General features: G+C 29.6%; 2 protein-coding genes across 2 annotated transcripts in view; both read right to left on the bottom strand.

Annotated features, from left to right (window-relative positions):
• Positions 1-12,773: 12,773 nt before the first annotated feature.
• LOC114257879 (metallothionein-like protein type 2) lies at positions 12,774-16,726 on the bottom strand. Its single transcript, XM_082891432.1, has 3 exons — positions 16,553-16,726; positions 14,083-14,163; positions 12,774-13,173 (listed from the first exon to the last, which is right to left on the bottom strand). The coding sequence occupies exons 1-3, from the start codon at positions 16,615-16,617 to the stop codon at positions 13,083-13,085; spliced, it is 237 nt and encodes a 78-aa protein (XP_082747558.1). The 5' UTR covers positions 16,618-16,726; the 3' UTR covers positions 12,774-13,082.
• Positions 12,774-18,077, bottom strand: part of LOC114257878 (metallothionein-like protein type 2) — a 79,673-nt gene continuing 74,369 nt past the window's right edge. The window contains exon 4 of the transcript XR_014342028.1: positions 12,774-12,999. The gene's annotated coding sequence lies outside the window, so the exon portion shown is untranslated. The remainder of the gene's footprint in view (positions 13,000-18,077) is intronic.

The following is an 18,077-nucleotide window of genomic DNA, read 5'->3' on the forward strand; positions in this document are numbered from 1 at the left end:
AAAAAACTTATTAGTATATTTTTTTCAAATGTGATACTCCAATATAATGGACAAATAAGTCATTATACATCTAAAAAGACTAAATAAATAATAAAAAAATATAAAATTATATAAATCACAAGTCTAAAATCCAGGACTTATCGGGCAATCTCCCTTATATTTTTTTCTTTTTCTGTTTGTCCACTTCCAAATGGCGCCGCTCTTTGGGACTGAGATTCAACAGCTAAGCCCAGGCCAGCCCAAGCTTCATTTGGGCTGGCCAAACCCGCAGGGGGTACGGAAGTGGGCAGATTAAAGTCCGTTTAGACATGTTGCTCATTCTTTGCTCAAAGGTCTTTCAAGGTTTGTCCAATTGTGATTTTGCATAGAAATTATGGTAGCGTTTGGTTCAATGAATAAATAGAAGGCAATAATTATTTGTATCAAAATATTTATTTTTATATTTGGTTAATTAAAAAAAAAAATGTATTACAAATAGAAATGTCATTTATTATTGTAATGGAATAACCATTCTATTGAGAAGTCTAAGGAATGATCAATCAATTCAATTTCATTTTATTCTTAGTCACCTCTATATGTCTTTTTACTACATATTCAATTTAAGATTATAAAACAAGTTAAGTTAGTAGAGCTCAACATTTTAACAGCCTATTCGAAATCTACTCATTATATACAAGACAAATTTAAATATTTTTTTTTTGAAGATTGTTAATTTCTCAACTCAGCTTGAATTTATGTTGATAAGATTATATATGCCATACAAAATCATATTACTCGAGTTCAACTTAATTAAAACTTTGAGATTTAGTTTCAAAGATAAATTAATCAAACTCAGAGTCGGCCTTGGCCCAAGACAAGCAATGTGGCCTCCTTGGGCCCCTAAATTTCGACAAATTTTAAGGGCCTCGGATAATTTTAACTCTTATGGTGTTACTAGGTTTAAAAATAAAGGTCCAAACCAACTCATATAACTTCACAATCTAAATTAAAGGTTTTAGAGCATTTTTAACTCTTCATTTTTTTTCGATTTAATTTGATTATAGATTTGAGTAAAAAACTTGATTTGATATAAATTACTCCAACTCTTTCATTAAATTTTTATGAAAATCTTTCTAAAATTCTCTTCATATCCCAAAATTTTCTTTTCATCAAATTTGATGGGGAAATTTTTTTTTATCTTCAATATCTTTTTAAATTTTCATCAAATTCAAATTTAATTTTAAAAAATTGTCTCTCTTAAAGACCAAATCAAAGACCAAATTATAGATCTAATTCATTATAGGCATGACTTGCATTATATTAACTTTGAATTTACATTATACACCTTTAGAGTAAGCAGTTTAAATAAATATTTTTTTTATTATTTATACATGAAAGATCCCAATTTTAAGATTCCGCCTTAGACCTCCAAAATCTTAGGCCAGCCTTGATCAAAATTGAACTCTTTTTTTTTTTTATTTTTTTTATTTTGTGCAATAGATGAAGAAAGTGCATGTCTACGAGTGTGAATGTAAACTCACAACAAAATGCTTTATACAAATAAATTTCATTTTAATTTTGAGAAATGTCATGTTTATCAACTAGAAAAATAGTGGAGACAATGGTAGTTGGTTGTGGTGATGGTAGTCGAAATTTCACCGCATAAAGTTTTTTTTTTATTATATATATATATATGTATCTAACCAATGAAATTGAATTTTTGAAAATTGTTTCATATGCGTGTTAGATATACATTAATTCAGACTATTTGTGTAGTTTATGCAGATATTTTTAGCTTCGTCTTCTTTTATATTTTTAGTTTTTTAAATTATATCAGAGTGTTTGGTGTATTGTCTGCTTATACCTTATGAGATATAAATAACTTAAATAAGTCTTAAAAAAAAATTAATTATTGAGAAACAGGTAAAGAGGTGCTTTTACATTCTACTTTTGATTATTAGCTTTTAGTTTGCAAAAGTTACACCAAACAAGGCCATTAAGATGTTGGAAATTATGGTTTTATAGGCTTATTTGGGCCAACTTTGAGCCCAAATTTGACTGGGGCCCATACGTCTTTTGGGGTGGGTCTAAAGAGGTAACGTGTTCCTTGCCGCATGACAAGTCACACGGTGCAAACGGTTCGTCAAAATCATTTATGAATGAATGAGAAGTTGATGTTGTTTTCCGGTTCATGGAATGAGAAATTGAAAAGTCAAATGTAGGTTTCCTTAAATGGTTGTCCCACATTAAAAACTTAAGAGAACTTATATGTGTATATAAGTTATAGGTGACAATACTTGAGTTGGGCTCCAAGGGGCAACCGAAGTTTTGTGAAGGGAGGAGTAATGGACAAAGTAGGATTTGGCCCAAACCACCAAACATTAATTTTTTAGATAAAATTTATTTGAATTTTTTCTAAAATTCTTGCGGGAAAATTTGAATTTTGTACCAAACAGTTTGAATTCAAATTTTTGCTCCCAACCAGTGTGACTTTCACAGCAATCCCAAATGTCACTTCTATTTTAAACAGATTTAAAATTGCCCAGTAGTTTCCAACAGATCAAACTGGTGTCAAACAGATTTTTGCATCTATTCAGTTTGAGTTTGCATATGTTCGTATTTTTCCAATAGTCACCAACTATGCCTATAAATACAGAATCATGCCAGCAGATTTTCTCAATCAGAAACATCAATTCTCTTTCCCTTTTTGCTCACTCTTTGCATTATTCTTCATATTAGTTTTTAGAGAAATTTCTGAGAGTATAGAACACAGGTTCTAGTTTGCTGAAATAGATTGTCATTAGTACAAACACAATCTATGAAAGATCATTGTATCTTGAGAGATAGACGCCATTATTCCGTAAGCACCTGAAGGGTGCGAATCTCTCTTAAGGATAGAGTGTCACACACTCAACTTGATCATTTTGTTGTACTTATTCGTTTTGATAAATAAATTCTGTAAGTAATTTATTTTTATTTGTTTGATTTGTTACACATTATTTTCTCATACACAGAAGATTGTTATTACAATCTTAAGGCGTAATCGAATTATTCTGTTTATACAGAATTTGTCAGTTGTTTCCTTTTCTTCATTTCTTCTTTTTACAGAATTTTTTTTCTATGCTTATACAAAGTAATATTTTGGTTGGAAAATACAAATAATAGTAATATACTGTTTATTTTCTTTGACAACTAGTAGTAATATACTGGTTATCATTAATAATTTCAGAATATTCATTAGTGAAATTGGTCATAAATTAATTTTGGTTTTCAGAAATAATTTCTGAGTTTTCATTAATTGAAATTTTGTTTTCAGTATTTTAATTTTTGAAGTGTTACAAAAATATTTTTCTGTGTGGAATTAATGTGTTTAAATAAAATTTTATTTTCAAATTAATTGGAAATAAAAGTTACAATTCTTATTTCTTTTATTTACAGAATTAAAATTCTGTGTTTATGGTTTAACTTTCTGTGTAGTATAAAATTCTAATTATAATTTTGTTTTATAATTTAGAATTCATGGCTACTAAAACTAGGCAAAATAATGTTCAAACTAGTACTGGTATGATGACTGCAATTGCTCCAACCCCTTTTCTTGTTGTGATTGTGCCAATCAATCACGGTGAATAGCCAGAGAAGTTCTTAGAAACTGGATTTAAAAGATGGCAGCAGAAAATGCTGTTCTATCTTACTACTCTTAACCTGGCTCCTAAAATCAACCATCACAAAGTCTAGAAATTTGCCTACTACGAAATACTTTGAACCAACATCTTCTGTGTTTATATTTTTTCTCCAAGGACTCCCAAAGTTCCTTTGCCTTCTTGATAGGGCTATAGATGTTGTACAATGTGTTATCAAGTCCGTTCAAGATGTAGTTCTGACAAAGGAAATCAACATGTTTCCAAGCATCGACCGCAGCAACCACTTATCGGTCGATTTTATCATCTTTTAGAGTAGGAGCATTCTCACGGGATTGTGATCAGCAAAGCTCAAGATCTCCAACTCATTCAACATGACATCCATGCAGAAGGCATGTTTCTCAGTGAATCCTTTTAGGTTACTGCCTTAATTGAAAAATTACCACAAGGCTGGAAGGAATTCAAGAACTACCCTAAACACAAGCGCAAAGAAATGACTTTAGAAGAATTGATTATGCATTTGAGGATTGAAGAGGACAACCGCAATTCTGATAAGCGGGCTGGTAAGCATTCAATGGAGTCAAAGGAAAATGTGGTGGAACATGCACCAAAAGTAAAGAAATGGAAGTATTCTGGAGAAAGCTCCTCACAAGGCTCTAAAGGATGAGAAATTAAAAAGTACAAATTCAACGGCAAATGTTACATCTGTGACAAAGAGGGACATCGGGCCAAAGATTGCTGTAGCAAGCGCAAAGGCAAAGGAAGATCAAGCAAGAAGTCTACTCAAGCCAATATGACCGAAGTGGATAAAATTTCCAATGGTGTAGATGGCATACATCTTTCTGCAGTTATTTCCGAGGCAAACCTTGTCGGAAATCCTAGAGAATGGTGCGTGGACACGGGTGCTACTCTCCACATCTGTGCCGATAAAAAGATGTTCACATCTTATTCTGTGGTGGACAATGGCAAACAACTTTTCATGGGAAACTCCTCGACGTTAAAGTTGAAGGATAAGGAAAGATTATTCTGAAAATGACATCTGAAAATGAACTCACACTCAATAATGTGCTGCATGTGCTGGACATCCGCAAGAATCTAGTCTCCGGATCTTTGTTGAGTAAAAATGGGTTAGGCTAGTTTTTGAAAGTGACAAATTTGTATTTACCAAAAATAGGATGTATGTAGGAAAAGGTTACATGAATGATGACCTTTTCAAAATGAATGTAATGACAATTGTTCTTCTATGATTAATAATAATACATCTTCTTCTTACTTACTTGAGTCTTCTAATTTATGGCACAGTAGATCAGGAAATGTTAATTATGAATCTTTGCGTAGATTAATTAATATGGATTGTTTGCCTAAATTTAAAATTGATCCAAATCATAAATGTGAAATTTGTGTTGAAGTAAAATTAACCAAAACTCCTTTTCATTCAATTGAAAGAAGTACGGAACCACTTGAATTAATTCATAGTGACATTTGTGATTTTAAATTAATTCAAACTAGAGATAGGAAAAAATATTTTATCACTTTCATAGATGTTTATACTAGATATAGTTATGTTTATTTAATTTGAATCAAGGATAAAGCTTTGGAAACTTTCATTCAATATAAGAATGAAGTTGAAAATCAACTTGGTCAAAAGATTAAAAAACTAAGAAGTGATAGAGGTGGTAAACATGAATTACCTTTTAGTGAGTTTTGAAAAAAATATAGAATAATTCATTAAACCACCGCTCCTTACTCACTTCAGCAAAATAGAATTGCAGAAAAGAAAAATAGGACTTTAAAAGAAATGATGAGTGTCATGTTAATAAGTTCTGGATTACCTCAGAACTTGTGGGGGGAAGTAATACTTTCTGCTAATTATATTCTTAATAAAGTACCCTGAAAGAAAGTGAATCAAACACCTTATGAAATGTGACATACGAGAGTACCATCCCACAAATACTTAAAAGTATGGGGGTGTTTGGCTAAAGTGACTTCCTAATCCTAAAAACATTAATAGGTCCAAAAACTCTTGATTGCATATTCATTGGTTATGCCAAGAATAGTGGTGCATATCGATTTTTGATTCATAAGTCAAAACATTCTGAAATGCATGTAAATATTATTTTAGAATCTTGGAATGCATCATTCTTTGAGCATGTGTTTCCTAATCAAACTGGACAAGAGATTAGTACTAATAAAAGATCTTATGATACTAGTACTAGTCATAATCAAGAACAAGAACAAGAATTAGAGCAAAAGTTAGATCAAAAAGAGGAAGAGGAACCTAGGTGTAGTAAACGTGCTAGAATTTCAAAATCTTTTGGTCCAGATTTTTTAACTTTTTTGTTAGAAAATGAGCATTTAACTTTCAAATAAGCTATGTCTAGTCTTGAGGCTCCTTTATGGAAAGAGGCTGTAAATAGCGAAATTAAATCCATTTTGTAAAATCACACTTGAGAATTGGTAGACTTGCCACCAGGTTGTAAATCTCTTCGGTACAAGTGGATTTTCAAAAGAAAAATAAAGGCGGATGGATCAATTGACAAATACAAGGCAAGACTTATGGTTAAAGGATATAGACAAAAAGAAGGTCTTGATTATTTTGACATATACTCACCAGTTACTAGAATAACATCCATTAGAATGCTAATTGCCATTGCATTTTTATACAATCTAGAAATTCATCAAATAGATGTGAAAACAGCTTTCTTAAATGGTGAGTCAAATGAAGAAATTTACATGGAACAACCAGAAGGATTTTCTGTTCCAAGAAAAGAAAAGAAAGTATGTAAATTAGTTAAATCATTATATGGTTTAAAACAAGCTCCAAAGCAATGACATATGAAATTTGACAAGGCAATGATGTCAAATAATTTTAAAATTAATGAATGTGACAAATGTGTTTATATTAAAAACACAAACAAAGGTTATATGTCTTTATGTAGATGATATGCTTATCATATGTAGTAATAATGACATGATTAAAACTACCAAGAAAATGTTGAATAAACATTTTGACATGAAGGACATGGGGATTGCTGATGTAATTCTTGGTATGAAAATTACCAAAACGTCATAAGAATATGCTTTGTCACAATCATATTACATTGAGAAAATATTTAACAAATTTAGCAAAGATGATGATCATCTTGCTGGAACACCTGTAAATGTTAATTTGTTTCTTTTTAAAAATGTACAGGAAAATATTTTTTAGTTAGAATATGCCCAAATCATTGGAAACTTAATGTACTTGATGAATTGCACTCGCCCAAGTATAGCTTATGCAGTAAGTAAATTAAGTAAATATACGAGTAATTCAGGAGTAGAACACTGGAAAAGCTATTTTAAAGGTTCTAAGATATCTCCGATTTACTCGTAACATTGAGCTAAATTATACTAGATATCTAGTAGTACTTGTAGGATACTGTGATACAAATTGGATATCGGATACTAAAGACTCAAAATCTACCAATGGGTATGTCTTTACTCTTGGTGGTCTGGCTCTATCTTGGAAATCTTCTAAACAGACTTGCATTGCTAGGTCTACTATGGAATTAGAGTTTATAGCTTTAAGTAAAGTTGGGGAAGAAGCAGAATAGCTTCGTCACTTCCTTGAAAATATTCCAATGCGGCCAAAACTGGGGTCTGTTATATCCATACATTGTGATAGTTAATCAACAATAAGTAGAGTACAAAGTCACGTGTATAACGGTAAGTCGAGACACATTCGCCGTCAATACAACATCGTGAGACAACTAATCTCTAATAGAGTTATTTCCATTAAATATGTGAAGTCTAAAGACAACAAAGCAGATCCACTAACTAAAGGGTTAGGAAGAGAGTTAATTGAGAATTCATCGAGGGGAATGAGATTTAAGCCTATTAAATAAAAAGTTACCACAACAGCAACCCAACCTAGTTGACTGGAGATCTCAAGATCTAGGTTCAAAGGGACAACCAAGTTGTGTATGACTCAAAACGATCACTGGGGAGTCAAACTCCTATCCGTCTCTATGATGAAATAGTGATGTCTGCAACGTTTTAGGTTAAGTAATACTTTCAATGATTCTTATATCTAGGAATACCTAGTGGAGTATGGCAAGATACTCTTCATAAGAATTACCTATATGAGTGTGAACTGTACCAGTTCTATGAGATTTGTCGGTTCTAATCCGATCAGATAGCTATCGATATCCAATTACCGTAATTTTTTACAAGCATATAGTACTCAACGAGTTCTACACATTGAACGGTTCCGATTAGCAAAACGGGACCAGTGGGCGAACAATACCATCAAGTTCAATGCCCGAAAAGGAGGCAAGCTTCTTCTAGACACTACTCTGCCCAAGCTTCTCCTATACACTAATTTATATAATTTTTAATACACATTTTTTCGTAAAAAATCAAAAAGTTATCCCAAACAATCATATTTTTTTCCTCAACTTTTTTGTCTAAAAAGTCAAAAAGTACACTTATTTAGAACACCCCAAACAACTTGTTCAAAGGATAATTTTATAAATCAGTTGCAAGTTAAACAATAAAATGAATGATTTATTTTTAAAAATATATTTGTCGTTAATTTTTTTCAAATAAATACAATAAATAAATAAGTTATGATTATCAGACTACCGTAATTTTTTTACAGATAATATACATAGTAGATTTGTCTTACAAAATAAATGATTTAAATTATTGAAACGAAATTCATGATAGACCCTATGTGTCAGTTGAAATTAGGAATGGCGAGAATTCAAACTACACTTAAAATGAATGTGATGCATTAATATAATTTTTCAAGTACTTTTTTGAATATATTTTTTAAAAATATGTAATATTATAGGAGAGAAAGCACCAAGAGTTACGATTTTTGTATTTTTATTTGTAATTTATTGTGTTGTTAGTTATCATTCATTGTGAGGTTAATAATGACATTATTTTAGTTATGATTCAAGAGTTCTTTGTTATATCTTTTGTGTGTTTAATTATAACTTATTTGTTTTTATAGTTATAATTCCCATAATGTTGAGTTATGCCAATTGTAATAATCAAATTTACAAATGACATAACTTATATATGATAACATTATCCAATATATAAAATCAACTTTAATGTAAATTGAAACCGGATCACTAGGGGTGATTATGGTCCGTATTGGTTCAGTTTGGGGTAAAATCAAGACCAATTCGTTATTTACAGTTTCATAAAAATTGGAACCAAACCAATATATTTAAAATCATGGAATTAATCTGAACCAAATCATTTAAATATGGTTCAGCTCATTTTAGAACTACGGTTTTACATAATCTGTTTACAAGAAAAATCATATAACATTTTCAAAAAAATTCAACCTATTATAAATTTTAAAAATAATAATAACACGCACACCAAACAAAAACATAACATAAAACAAATATTTATTAATCTGTCCATAATTTTTCAAAACATAACTTAAACATAATATCTAGGATTATATGCATCAAATGTATGGTATGTACATAGTTTTAAGTTATAGACGGTCTGGTTCGGTTCTAATCCAGAACTGTGAACTCAAATCTAAAATTGATCCGCAAAGATTAATTCTTCGATTTTCCAAACCAAAATCGAATTACAGATTCGAAAAACCAATCCAAACCTATTAGATTGAACTTGGCTAATTTGGATTGCGAATTTTTCGATTCCCTTACTTAGCCCTATGGATCACACTAAAAATTACCTAAAACCATTACAATACAACTCTATAAAACTATTTTAATTGATAACTGTTAAATTTAACTTATAGACTTCTTATATTCCATTTGTTTGGGTAAATATATATATATTTTTTATGTTTGGTGGTGGTGGTGGGCTGATGGCAAAAGTGATGGTGACGGTAATAGTGGTCGTGGCCGTAGTGATGGTGGTATGATAATATTAATAAAATTTTAGTTCAACATATGTTTTACACCTTTTTAAAAATGAATATTTCCTATTCAAATAAGCTTATTTTTTATTGATCATAGAAAATATTTTTTATTAATTTTTATTTTCTATTATATTAAATACTAAAAATACAAAAAAAAAAAAAAAACCCCAAAGTAATCGATAACGATATACAAATCAACCACACTGTCCCTCCCACCCCAGTTAGGCCGACTCACAACCGCATCTCAAAAAATTCAATTTTCATTGATTGTGTTTGGAAAGTTAGTTATTTTAGTAGGTTATTTTAGTTTTGACTATTTTAGTATGTTAAAATTTTTATGTTTAGGAAGATGATTACATTTTTTTGTAGTTGAATGTGATGTTTGTGAGAGAAAAAGTGAAATGATTGTAGGTTTGATGTTACATTTTGTCTTATTCACTATTTTAACCTATTTTATCTTTTTATGAATTTTAACAAAAAAAATAACCCAAACTCAACTTGCCAAACATATAACTACTAAAATCCCTTCTTTTTTGGGAAGTTTATTGATCGCACCCATCAAGTGATTAGGGATGACAATGGATAACCTACCCTGTGGGTATCCATGGAGACCCAACCCAAATACATGGGTTTCCCCTTTTTTTCTTATCCATTGGGTAGGGTAAGTGATATTCTTTAAATATCCATAGGGGATGGGTTGGGGATGGGTACCCACTAATTTCCCCATATGTTTTTTTTTTTTTTTTTTTTTTCACAACCAAAACTAAATATACATTCAATTTTTTTTCTTTTATTTATTTATTTATTTTTTCAGGTTCACAACCAATTTTTTATTTTTTTATTTTTTTAAGATCCACAACCAAAGCTAAATATATATCTAATTTTTTATTTTTATTTTTAAGGTTCACTACCATTTTTTTTTTTAATTTTTAAGATTCACAACCAAAGCTAAATATACATTCAATCTTTTTTCTTTTGTTTTTCTTTTAATTTTTTTTTTTAAGGTTTAAGGTTCACAATTTTTTTTTTTTTTTTTTTAAGATTCACAACCAAAGCTAAATATACATTCAATCTTATTTTATTTTATTTGGCTTAACAATAAAATCAAATACACATTAATTAACATTGTCATATTATTCTTGTCAAATTTTATGCATATCTAGAATTTTTTAAATTTATTTAAAAAAATTAAGGACACTGTCTAGTGCAGGTTTCGGTTTGCTTTTCTATGTTATTTTATTTTGTTATGTATTGTAATTTTCAGAATGGTTTGCTTGTTCTGAAATTTCAATTAACGAGTATGAATTTATTTGTTTTATGTTATCACACAATTTATACAACATATATATATATATATATATGAATGTATTTGAAAATAAGGAAATTGTAGAGAATCAAAACAAGCATGAGTCGTGATTGGTTAGAAAGGATGGGTACAAAGATTTATTTGCTGGAAAAACAAAAAGGGGATACAAAGTCTTACTAAATAATTTTTTTTTTAAAATAAAAGAATTTTTCTTAGTTATGAACAGATTTAACTGAAATCAGCTTGTTTCCCAATGTTATGCTTCATTTATTTAGATAGAAAATATTTTTTAATGAAAAATATTTTTTATAAAAAAAATTAAAAATATATTTTTTTTATATTTGGTGGTGGTGGTGGTGGTGATGGAACGAAGGTGAAAGTAGAGATTGTGACATAGTGGTGGGATGATGGCGGCAGTGATGATGGTAGTGGCTATGGTGATGGTAGTGTGACAGTGAAGGTGAGAATAATGGTGATGGTGTTGTGAAATTAGTAAAAATTTAATTGAAAAAAACATTTTTTGTTTTTTAAAAGTAACAAACAACAAACTTCGTGGGGGACTAAAGGAAGAAGATGGAGGATGGATTGGGTGTGGTAAGGCATAGATATCTTAAAATGAATGGTTCAGATTTGTTAAAGGTATAATTAGATTTTGGATAAATTAAAATGAATGGTTCAAATTTGCTAAGAGAAAGATGGTTTAATGTCTAAAATATCCGTGGCTAAGAGATCAACAAACAATTCCTTATTTATGCCCTGATGCAATTTAATATGGGTCTTATAACACTTTTTTCAAACAGGCTCTTATAACATTGTAATCAGGTTCTTGTAACATGTAGGGGAGAGAGAGTGTGAGAGAGAGATGGTTGTAATTTTTTTTTAATTTTCCACGTTCATCCACATTTTTTTTTTCAATTACTAAAATTTATTTGATTGTCTCAAAATTATATATTTGATTATTATAAAACAAACTTTTTAATTAATTAATTAATGTGTATTTGATTTTGTTGTTGAACCAAATAAAATAAAATAAGATTGAATGTATATTTAGTTTTTGTTGTGAACCTTAAAAAAAATCAAAAATAAAATAAAAAAATAAGTTGTTAACATTAAATATATTAAAAAAGAAAGAAAAAAGATTAAAGGTATATTTAGATAAAACCTTTATAAAAAAAAAGAGAGAAGGTTGTTAACATTGAATATATTAAAAAAGAAAGAAAAAAGATTGAAGTTATATTTAACTTTTGTTGTGAACCTTAAAAAAAATAAAATAAAATAAAAAATAAAAAATAAAAATTGTTAACATTAAATATATTAAAAAAGAAAGAAAAAAGATTGAAGGTATATTTAGTTTTTGTTGTGGACCTTTAAAAAAAAAAAAGTGGTTGTTAACATTAAATATAAAAAATAAAAATGGGGATTAAAGTGGGTGGGGGAAAATCCATACCCATTAAGAAATGGGGAGGGTGGTACCCATGGGGAATGAGAAATGGGGAATGGAGAAAATTTATTATAGGGGAATGGGGATGGGGAATTAATATCCACCCCATTGCCCCCCATTGCCATCCCTACAAGTGATTGTGCGGTCATCTTATAATAGGAAGATATATAATTAATTTATCTAAAATTTAGAAGATAAAATAGAAAAAAACTAATTACATGGTCTAATATATTTGAAAAGATAGAGACCACATAATATATAAAATTTTATAATAAGAGGACGCATAATCAAAATTAATGAAATATACACGTTTGATCTATTTGGATTTTTTTTTGTTTTTGTTTTTGTTTTTAATTTTGTGTTTTTTTTTTTCTTTTTAAAATTTTTTATGGATAGGATACCAAAGTCCTTATTTTATCCCATGCGATGCCAAAAAGGCAATTTTCACTGATTTCATGAAGCAAAAAAATAAAAATGCACCTAAAAAAAAAAAAAAAAAAAACGACATTAATCTAACAGAAAAAGTAGAGTTTCCATTCAGATAGACATCCGAACTCAAAACAAACATATATAACCTCCTAACTTTATACAAACATAGCCAAACAAACACCAAATGACCATGAAACCATGTCCACTTTATTTATAAGAAAAACACTTAAAAAAACCTTCATAATTTAAAGAAGCCTCATACCCACAAGCACAGAGATGTTATACATATATAAATACATATTACATATGTATTTAGATTATTGTTGAGTGAGAATCATCTTCTCATCTCTAGCTTTGCAGAAGGCTAGTAGTGGTTAGGAAGTTGTCATTTGTTCATTTGCAAGTGCAAGGGTCACAGCTGCAGTTGGCTCCACATTTGCAGCCATTCTCAGCTCCCACACCCGTCTCAGATCCCTCAAAGTGTCTGCACATAAAATTAGAAATATATATCAGATATCTATGTAACTTCCATTTAGCTAAAAAAAAAAAATTTGCAATGGAAATTAATTTTGCAAAAACAAGTGTTATTAATAAAATTAGATTGTAGAATATAGGATATTTTTTACTGGCCCGGCACAAAAACCAATTATAGAATCGGACATGACCTTTTAACATGAGTGTAGAACTTAAAAAAACTCAGACCCACGTTATGTGAGAAATTGTGTAAGTCCCATGATAGATTTTTGCATTCTTAAGACTTTTAAATTGGATAAATGAAAAATGAGAGAAATAATTATAAATTAATAAAGTACAAGTGAGATGAGCCATCGGAACACAATTTTCACTTGCAATACAATGATGTACAATTCGTTTTCTTATTTTGCATTTATCTAGTGTTTAAGAGTTGGCTATATATCTACGCAAACCCCCCCCCCCCAAAAAAAAAAAAAAAGAAAAAAATCAGATGTAAAAGAGTTGGGTATAATTTATGAATGATGAAGATCGAAAAAAAATTACAAATTCATGAAGATACAAACTCACTTGCACTCCATAAAATGCAATTACTTTTCCGTCTTTACAATTTATATACAAAACATATCTATTCTATTATGTAAAACGTACATCATACCTGATACCAACACTTTATTATTATTCTCAAAATGCTCTTCATATTCAATAGTGCTAATTTTATCATTAATATCTTTCTAAATTTCAAGAATGCCTCCCATATTCAATAATTGTCATATCCAATAATAACTAAAAAAATTTCTTACTAGTCAAACTACCTTAAACTACTATATATTTTTCTAATTTATCAAACGAATTATCTAAAAATTTTAAAATTACAAAGATCACATATATATGTGTGTGTGTGTAAAGAATAGATACATACGTGTTCTGAGGAGCAACACCAGCAATAAGGGTCTCGGTAGTGGTGGTCTCTGAGTAGCTCATGTCAGGGTACATGTTGCATCTGTGATCATATTATCTAGAAATTTTAGCATTTCAAATCATAAAATAATTAAGGGCGGATCTTTACGCTATGTTTCATTGCAGGATTTAAAAAGATTTTTTTTTAAAAATATATATATATATATATATGAAACTATATAAAATATAAATATATTTTATTTATATTTTGCATATTTTTTATTTTTTACTTTTTTCTTTTTTTTTAAAATTCTTTTCCAAATCTCCTAACCCAATACAACATTAATAAATTATTATTTGGATAAATATTTCAATAATTGGTAATCCAGAAAGAATTAAAAAAAATAAAAAATAAACAAACAAACCTGTCAATGGTGAGAGGAAGGGGTGATAATTTTTTTGAAAAAATTAAAAACAAAGAGTCAAGGTTTGACATTATAACTAAATAAATAATAAAATTTTAATTTTAGTAATTTAAACTCTAATTTTTTGATTTATTCTCAATCTAAATTATTTGCCTATTGTGAAGTGAAATTGACAAAAAATTAATATTTTAATTATTAAATTAAAAAATATATATTTTAAATATTTTAATATATACCTACATCAAGTTAAATGATTAAATGCTATTGTTTACTTAACGAAAATAAATAGATGATTTAGATTAAAAATAAATAAAAAATTTAGTTTAGTGCCTCCATTTGGCAAGTTGATTTCTAGGTTTTTTTGGCTATTTTAGTCACAAAAGACAAAATAGGCTATTTTAGCCACAAAAAAAAAACATCACATCTAATCCATAATCATTACACTTTTCTCTCACAAAAAAGCTAAAAAAATCAAAAAAGCCAAAATGTCCTTCCTAAACCAAGCTTTTTAGCCCAGGCTAAAATAGCCAAAAAAAGTCAAAAAGTCAAAAAGTCAATCTCCTTCCCAAACGAAACCACAAAATTAAAAATTGAGAGTTAATATTGTTACAATAGTCAAATCATTGGTGTTCTTTTTTTTTAACCAAAATATATTAATACAAACTGTAATGATACAAATTAAAATAAAATTGCTCTATAATATTATGGTCTGTGTTAAGAGCGATAGTCAAATAACAATACAAAAAAACATAAAACAAACTAACAAACGCTCACCATCTAAAAATAAAAAATAAAAATAAAAAAACTATCTAAGGCTCTGTTTGGATGCATAATTTAAGAAAGGATTTGTAAAAAATAAAAAATAAAAATTGTTTGGATAAAAAATTTAACTAAGGATTTGCAAAAAGAAACTAGAAGAAAAGAGAATTCACTTTTCTTTTCTTTGCTTTTTACTTCTCTCTCTCTCTTCTTCACAAATATTTTTTTCTTTCTTCCATAAATCCCTCTTAAATCCTTGATCCAAACCAAAAGCACAGCTTAATTGTCTATGAAAGATCTGTTTGCTTTCATTTTTAAAACCTATTTTTTCCACTTTTTGACAAAAATAAGTATTAAAAAAATATTTATGGTTGTCTTGGAGAAGGACTATTTTAATTGATTATTATTGTTATTTTTTCAAAAGGGGAGAATTATAGGCTGGTGAAAGTTGGAGCGTGGTATTTTTTTTTTTTAATAAAAATTGAGAATTTTAAAGAGAATCCAATGATGTGATAAAAAAAATAAAAACTCATATATGATGTGATGTGTGTCTATATATATATTTTTTCACTTTAATTTTTTTTTTCAATTCCTAACTGTTTGTAATTTAAAAAAAAAAGGTATAAAATATTCCCAACTGTTTGTAATTAAAAAAAAAAAGTATAAAAAATAAATAAAAGAGTTGACTATTTAGTAGTATTTTTTTTTTTGATTAAAATATTATATTGCCAAAACACTCCTTAGATTAATTACACTAACACTTCCTAAATTGTTAGTAAATATTAATTTATTCTTTATCTATGAACCTATATATTTTAACCCTTCAATTCTATGAGTCCTGCTGGAGACCCCCAGCAGGAATGCACTCCCAGCACCCCCACCTCCACGTGGGGGGCTGGCAATGGATAAAAAAAAAAAAAAAAAAAAAAAAAGAAAAACTGTTTTTTTTTAACCAATCAGGCATGACCCCTGCTGGGGGTCTCATGCATTTCCGCAATTCTATATATCTTCACCGACCACCTCCAAAAAAGTCATATTTGTACGGTTTTAAAATTGACAAGTTAATATGTACGAATTTATAGATGAAGAATTAAAATAATATTAATAAATAATTGAGGAAATCTTGGTAATTAACCCAAAAGATTCTCAAAGTTTCGTACTTTTGTCAAAATATACAACATACCCATGTTCTAATTAAAGAAGGAAAGTACTAAATTTTAACAAGGAAAAACTTTCCTGCCGGGAAAATTTTCAAGACAGAACAATCTAGGGAAACAAACAGAGATCAAAATGAAAACAAAGTCCTACCCTCGACAGCCGTTGCCGCACTTGCAGCCACCGCTGCAGCCACAGTTTCCTCCGCAGCAAGACATTTTCTAGGGAAAAAGTTGGGAGAGAAAGTGCTTAGAAAAAGAGAGAAAGTTGAAAAGCAATAAATGCAGACAACAAGAAAAGCTCTCAAGAGTTGAACGAGTAGTAGGGAATAGGGGTGTGCGCGGTGCGGGTCGGTGCGGTTTGAGAGAAAAATAGAAACCGTATGGCGGGTGGTGGATTGATAAAAGTGTCACTAGAATTTGCCATTTTCCTTATCAAAAACCAGCGGTTCGGTTGGCAAATAATGGCGGATTTGCCTTGGCGGTTCGGGCGGATTGGCGGTTTATAAAAAATATAATTCAAATTACAAAACTTAAATCAAAGAGTAAAAAAAAGACGAGATATATCGTGATGTTAAGCATCTTGCGAAACTTTCTTCTGATGCAGCAAGTGTAGCAATAACATGATAATATCAACGACTATGCCATCAGTTCATTACAAGAATCTGTGGAAGCTACAATGATCAAATACAATACATTAAATTATATCATTCAGGGTTTACAATTTATTGAAAATGTTTACTGTTGAAAAGTATTTAGATTGAAAAGTGAGCTGATGCAAGTTTGCAACATGGCCAGAAAAAAAAAAAAAAAAAAAAAAAAGATTGAAAAGTGAATTGGAATCCAACTTTATTTTGGGTTACTGACATCTTGAATTCCCCTCGAGCAGTAATGTAATACTATATTCTAAGGTATAGAACAACAAGCAAACTTAAGTAAAAAAGAATTTTTAGAATCTTATAAAACATCATTTAATAGCGGTGCGGGTCGGTGCGGTTTGGAAGAAAAATAGAAACCGGCGGATTGATAAAAGTGTAACTAGAATTTGCCATTTTTCTTACCAAAAACCGGCGGTTCGATTGGCAAATAATAACAAATTTGCCTTGGCGGTGCGGTTCGGTGCGGTTTTGGCGGTTTCGGTGGTTTCGGCGGTATTATGCACACCCCTAGTAGGGAATGAACCCATGACCCAATTTATAGTGGTTGTAGTGGAAGGAAGGACAGAGAATGGATGCCATTAACCGTACACGTTTCTTGATATGACGTAATGTTGATCTCCTACGTTCCTCTCCCTTGCGCCCACGTCCTTGCCTTTTTTCTATGGTTGTAATCTGTCCTCTTCTTCTTCTAGTTGAAAAATTATGAAAAAATTATAAAAAGTATCCTAAATTTGAACATTGTAATAAATAGCAGAGGTTTTACTTTATAATACTATTACTATGAGTTGACACCATTCATTTAATTCACATTATACACATTTTTATTTATTTATTATTTTTCTCAATTGACACCTCATCATCTCACATAATTCTCAAAATACTCTTATCATCAACATTTTAATTATAATTCTAACCATAATCGTAACTCATCAATCATCACTGCAACCACTAATCACCATCGCCTTCTCTAGCGCTACTCTTCCTCTAGCTAGCCCCCCATAGCCCCTTTTTTCATGTCGT

The sequence above is a fragment of the Camellia sinensis genome, chromosome 10 (genome assembly GCF_055761805.1).
Source record: "Camellia sinensis isolate YWXY chromosome 10, ASM5576180v1, whole genome shotgun sequence".
Taxonomy (NCBI): Eukaryota; Viridiplantae; Streptophyta; class Magnoliopsida; order Ericales; family Theaceae; genus Camellia; species Camellia sinensis.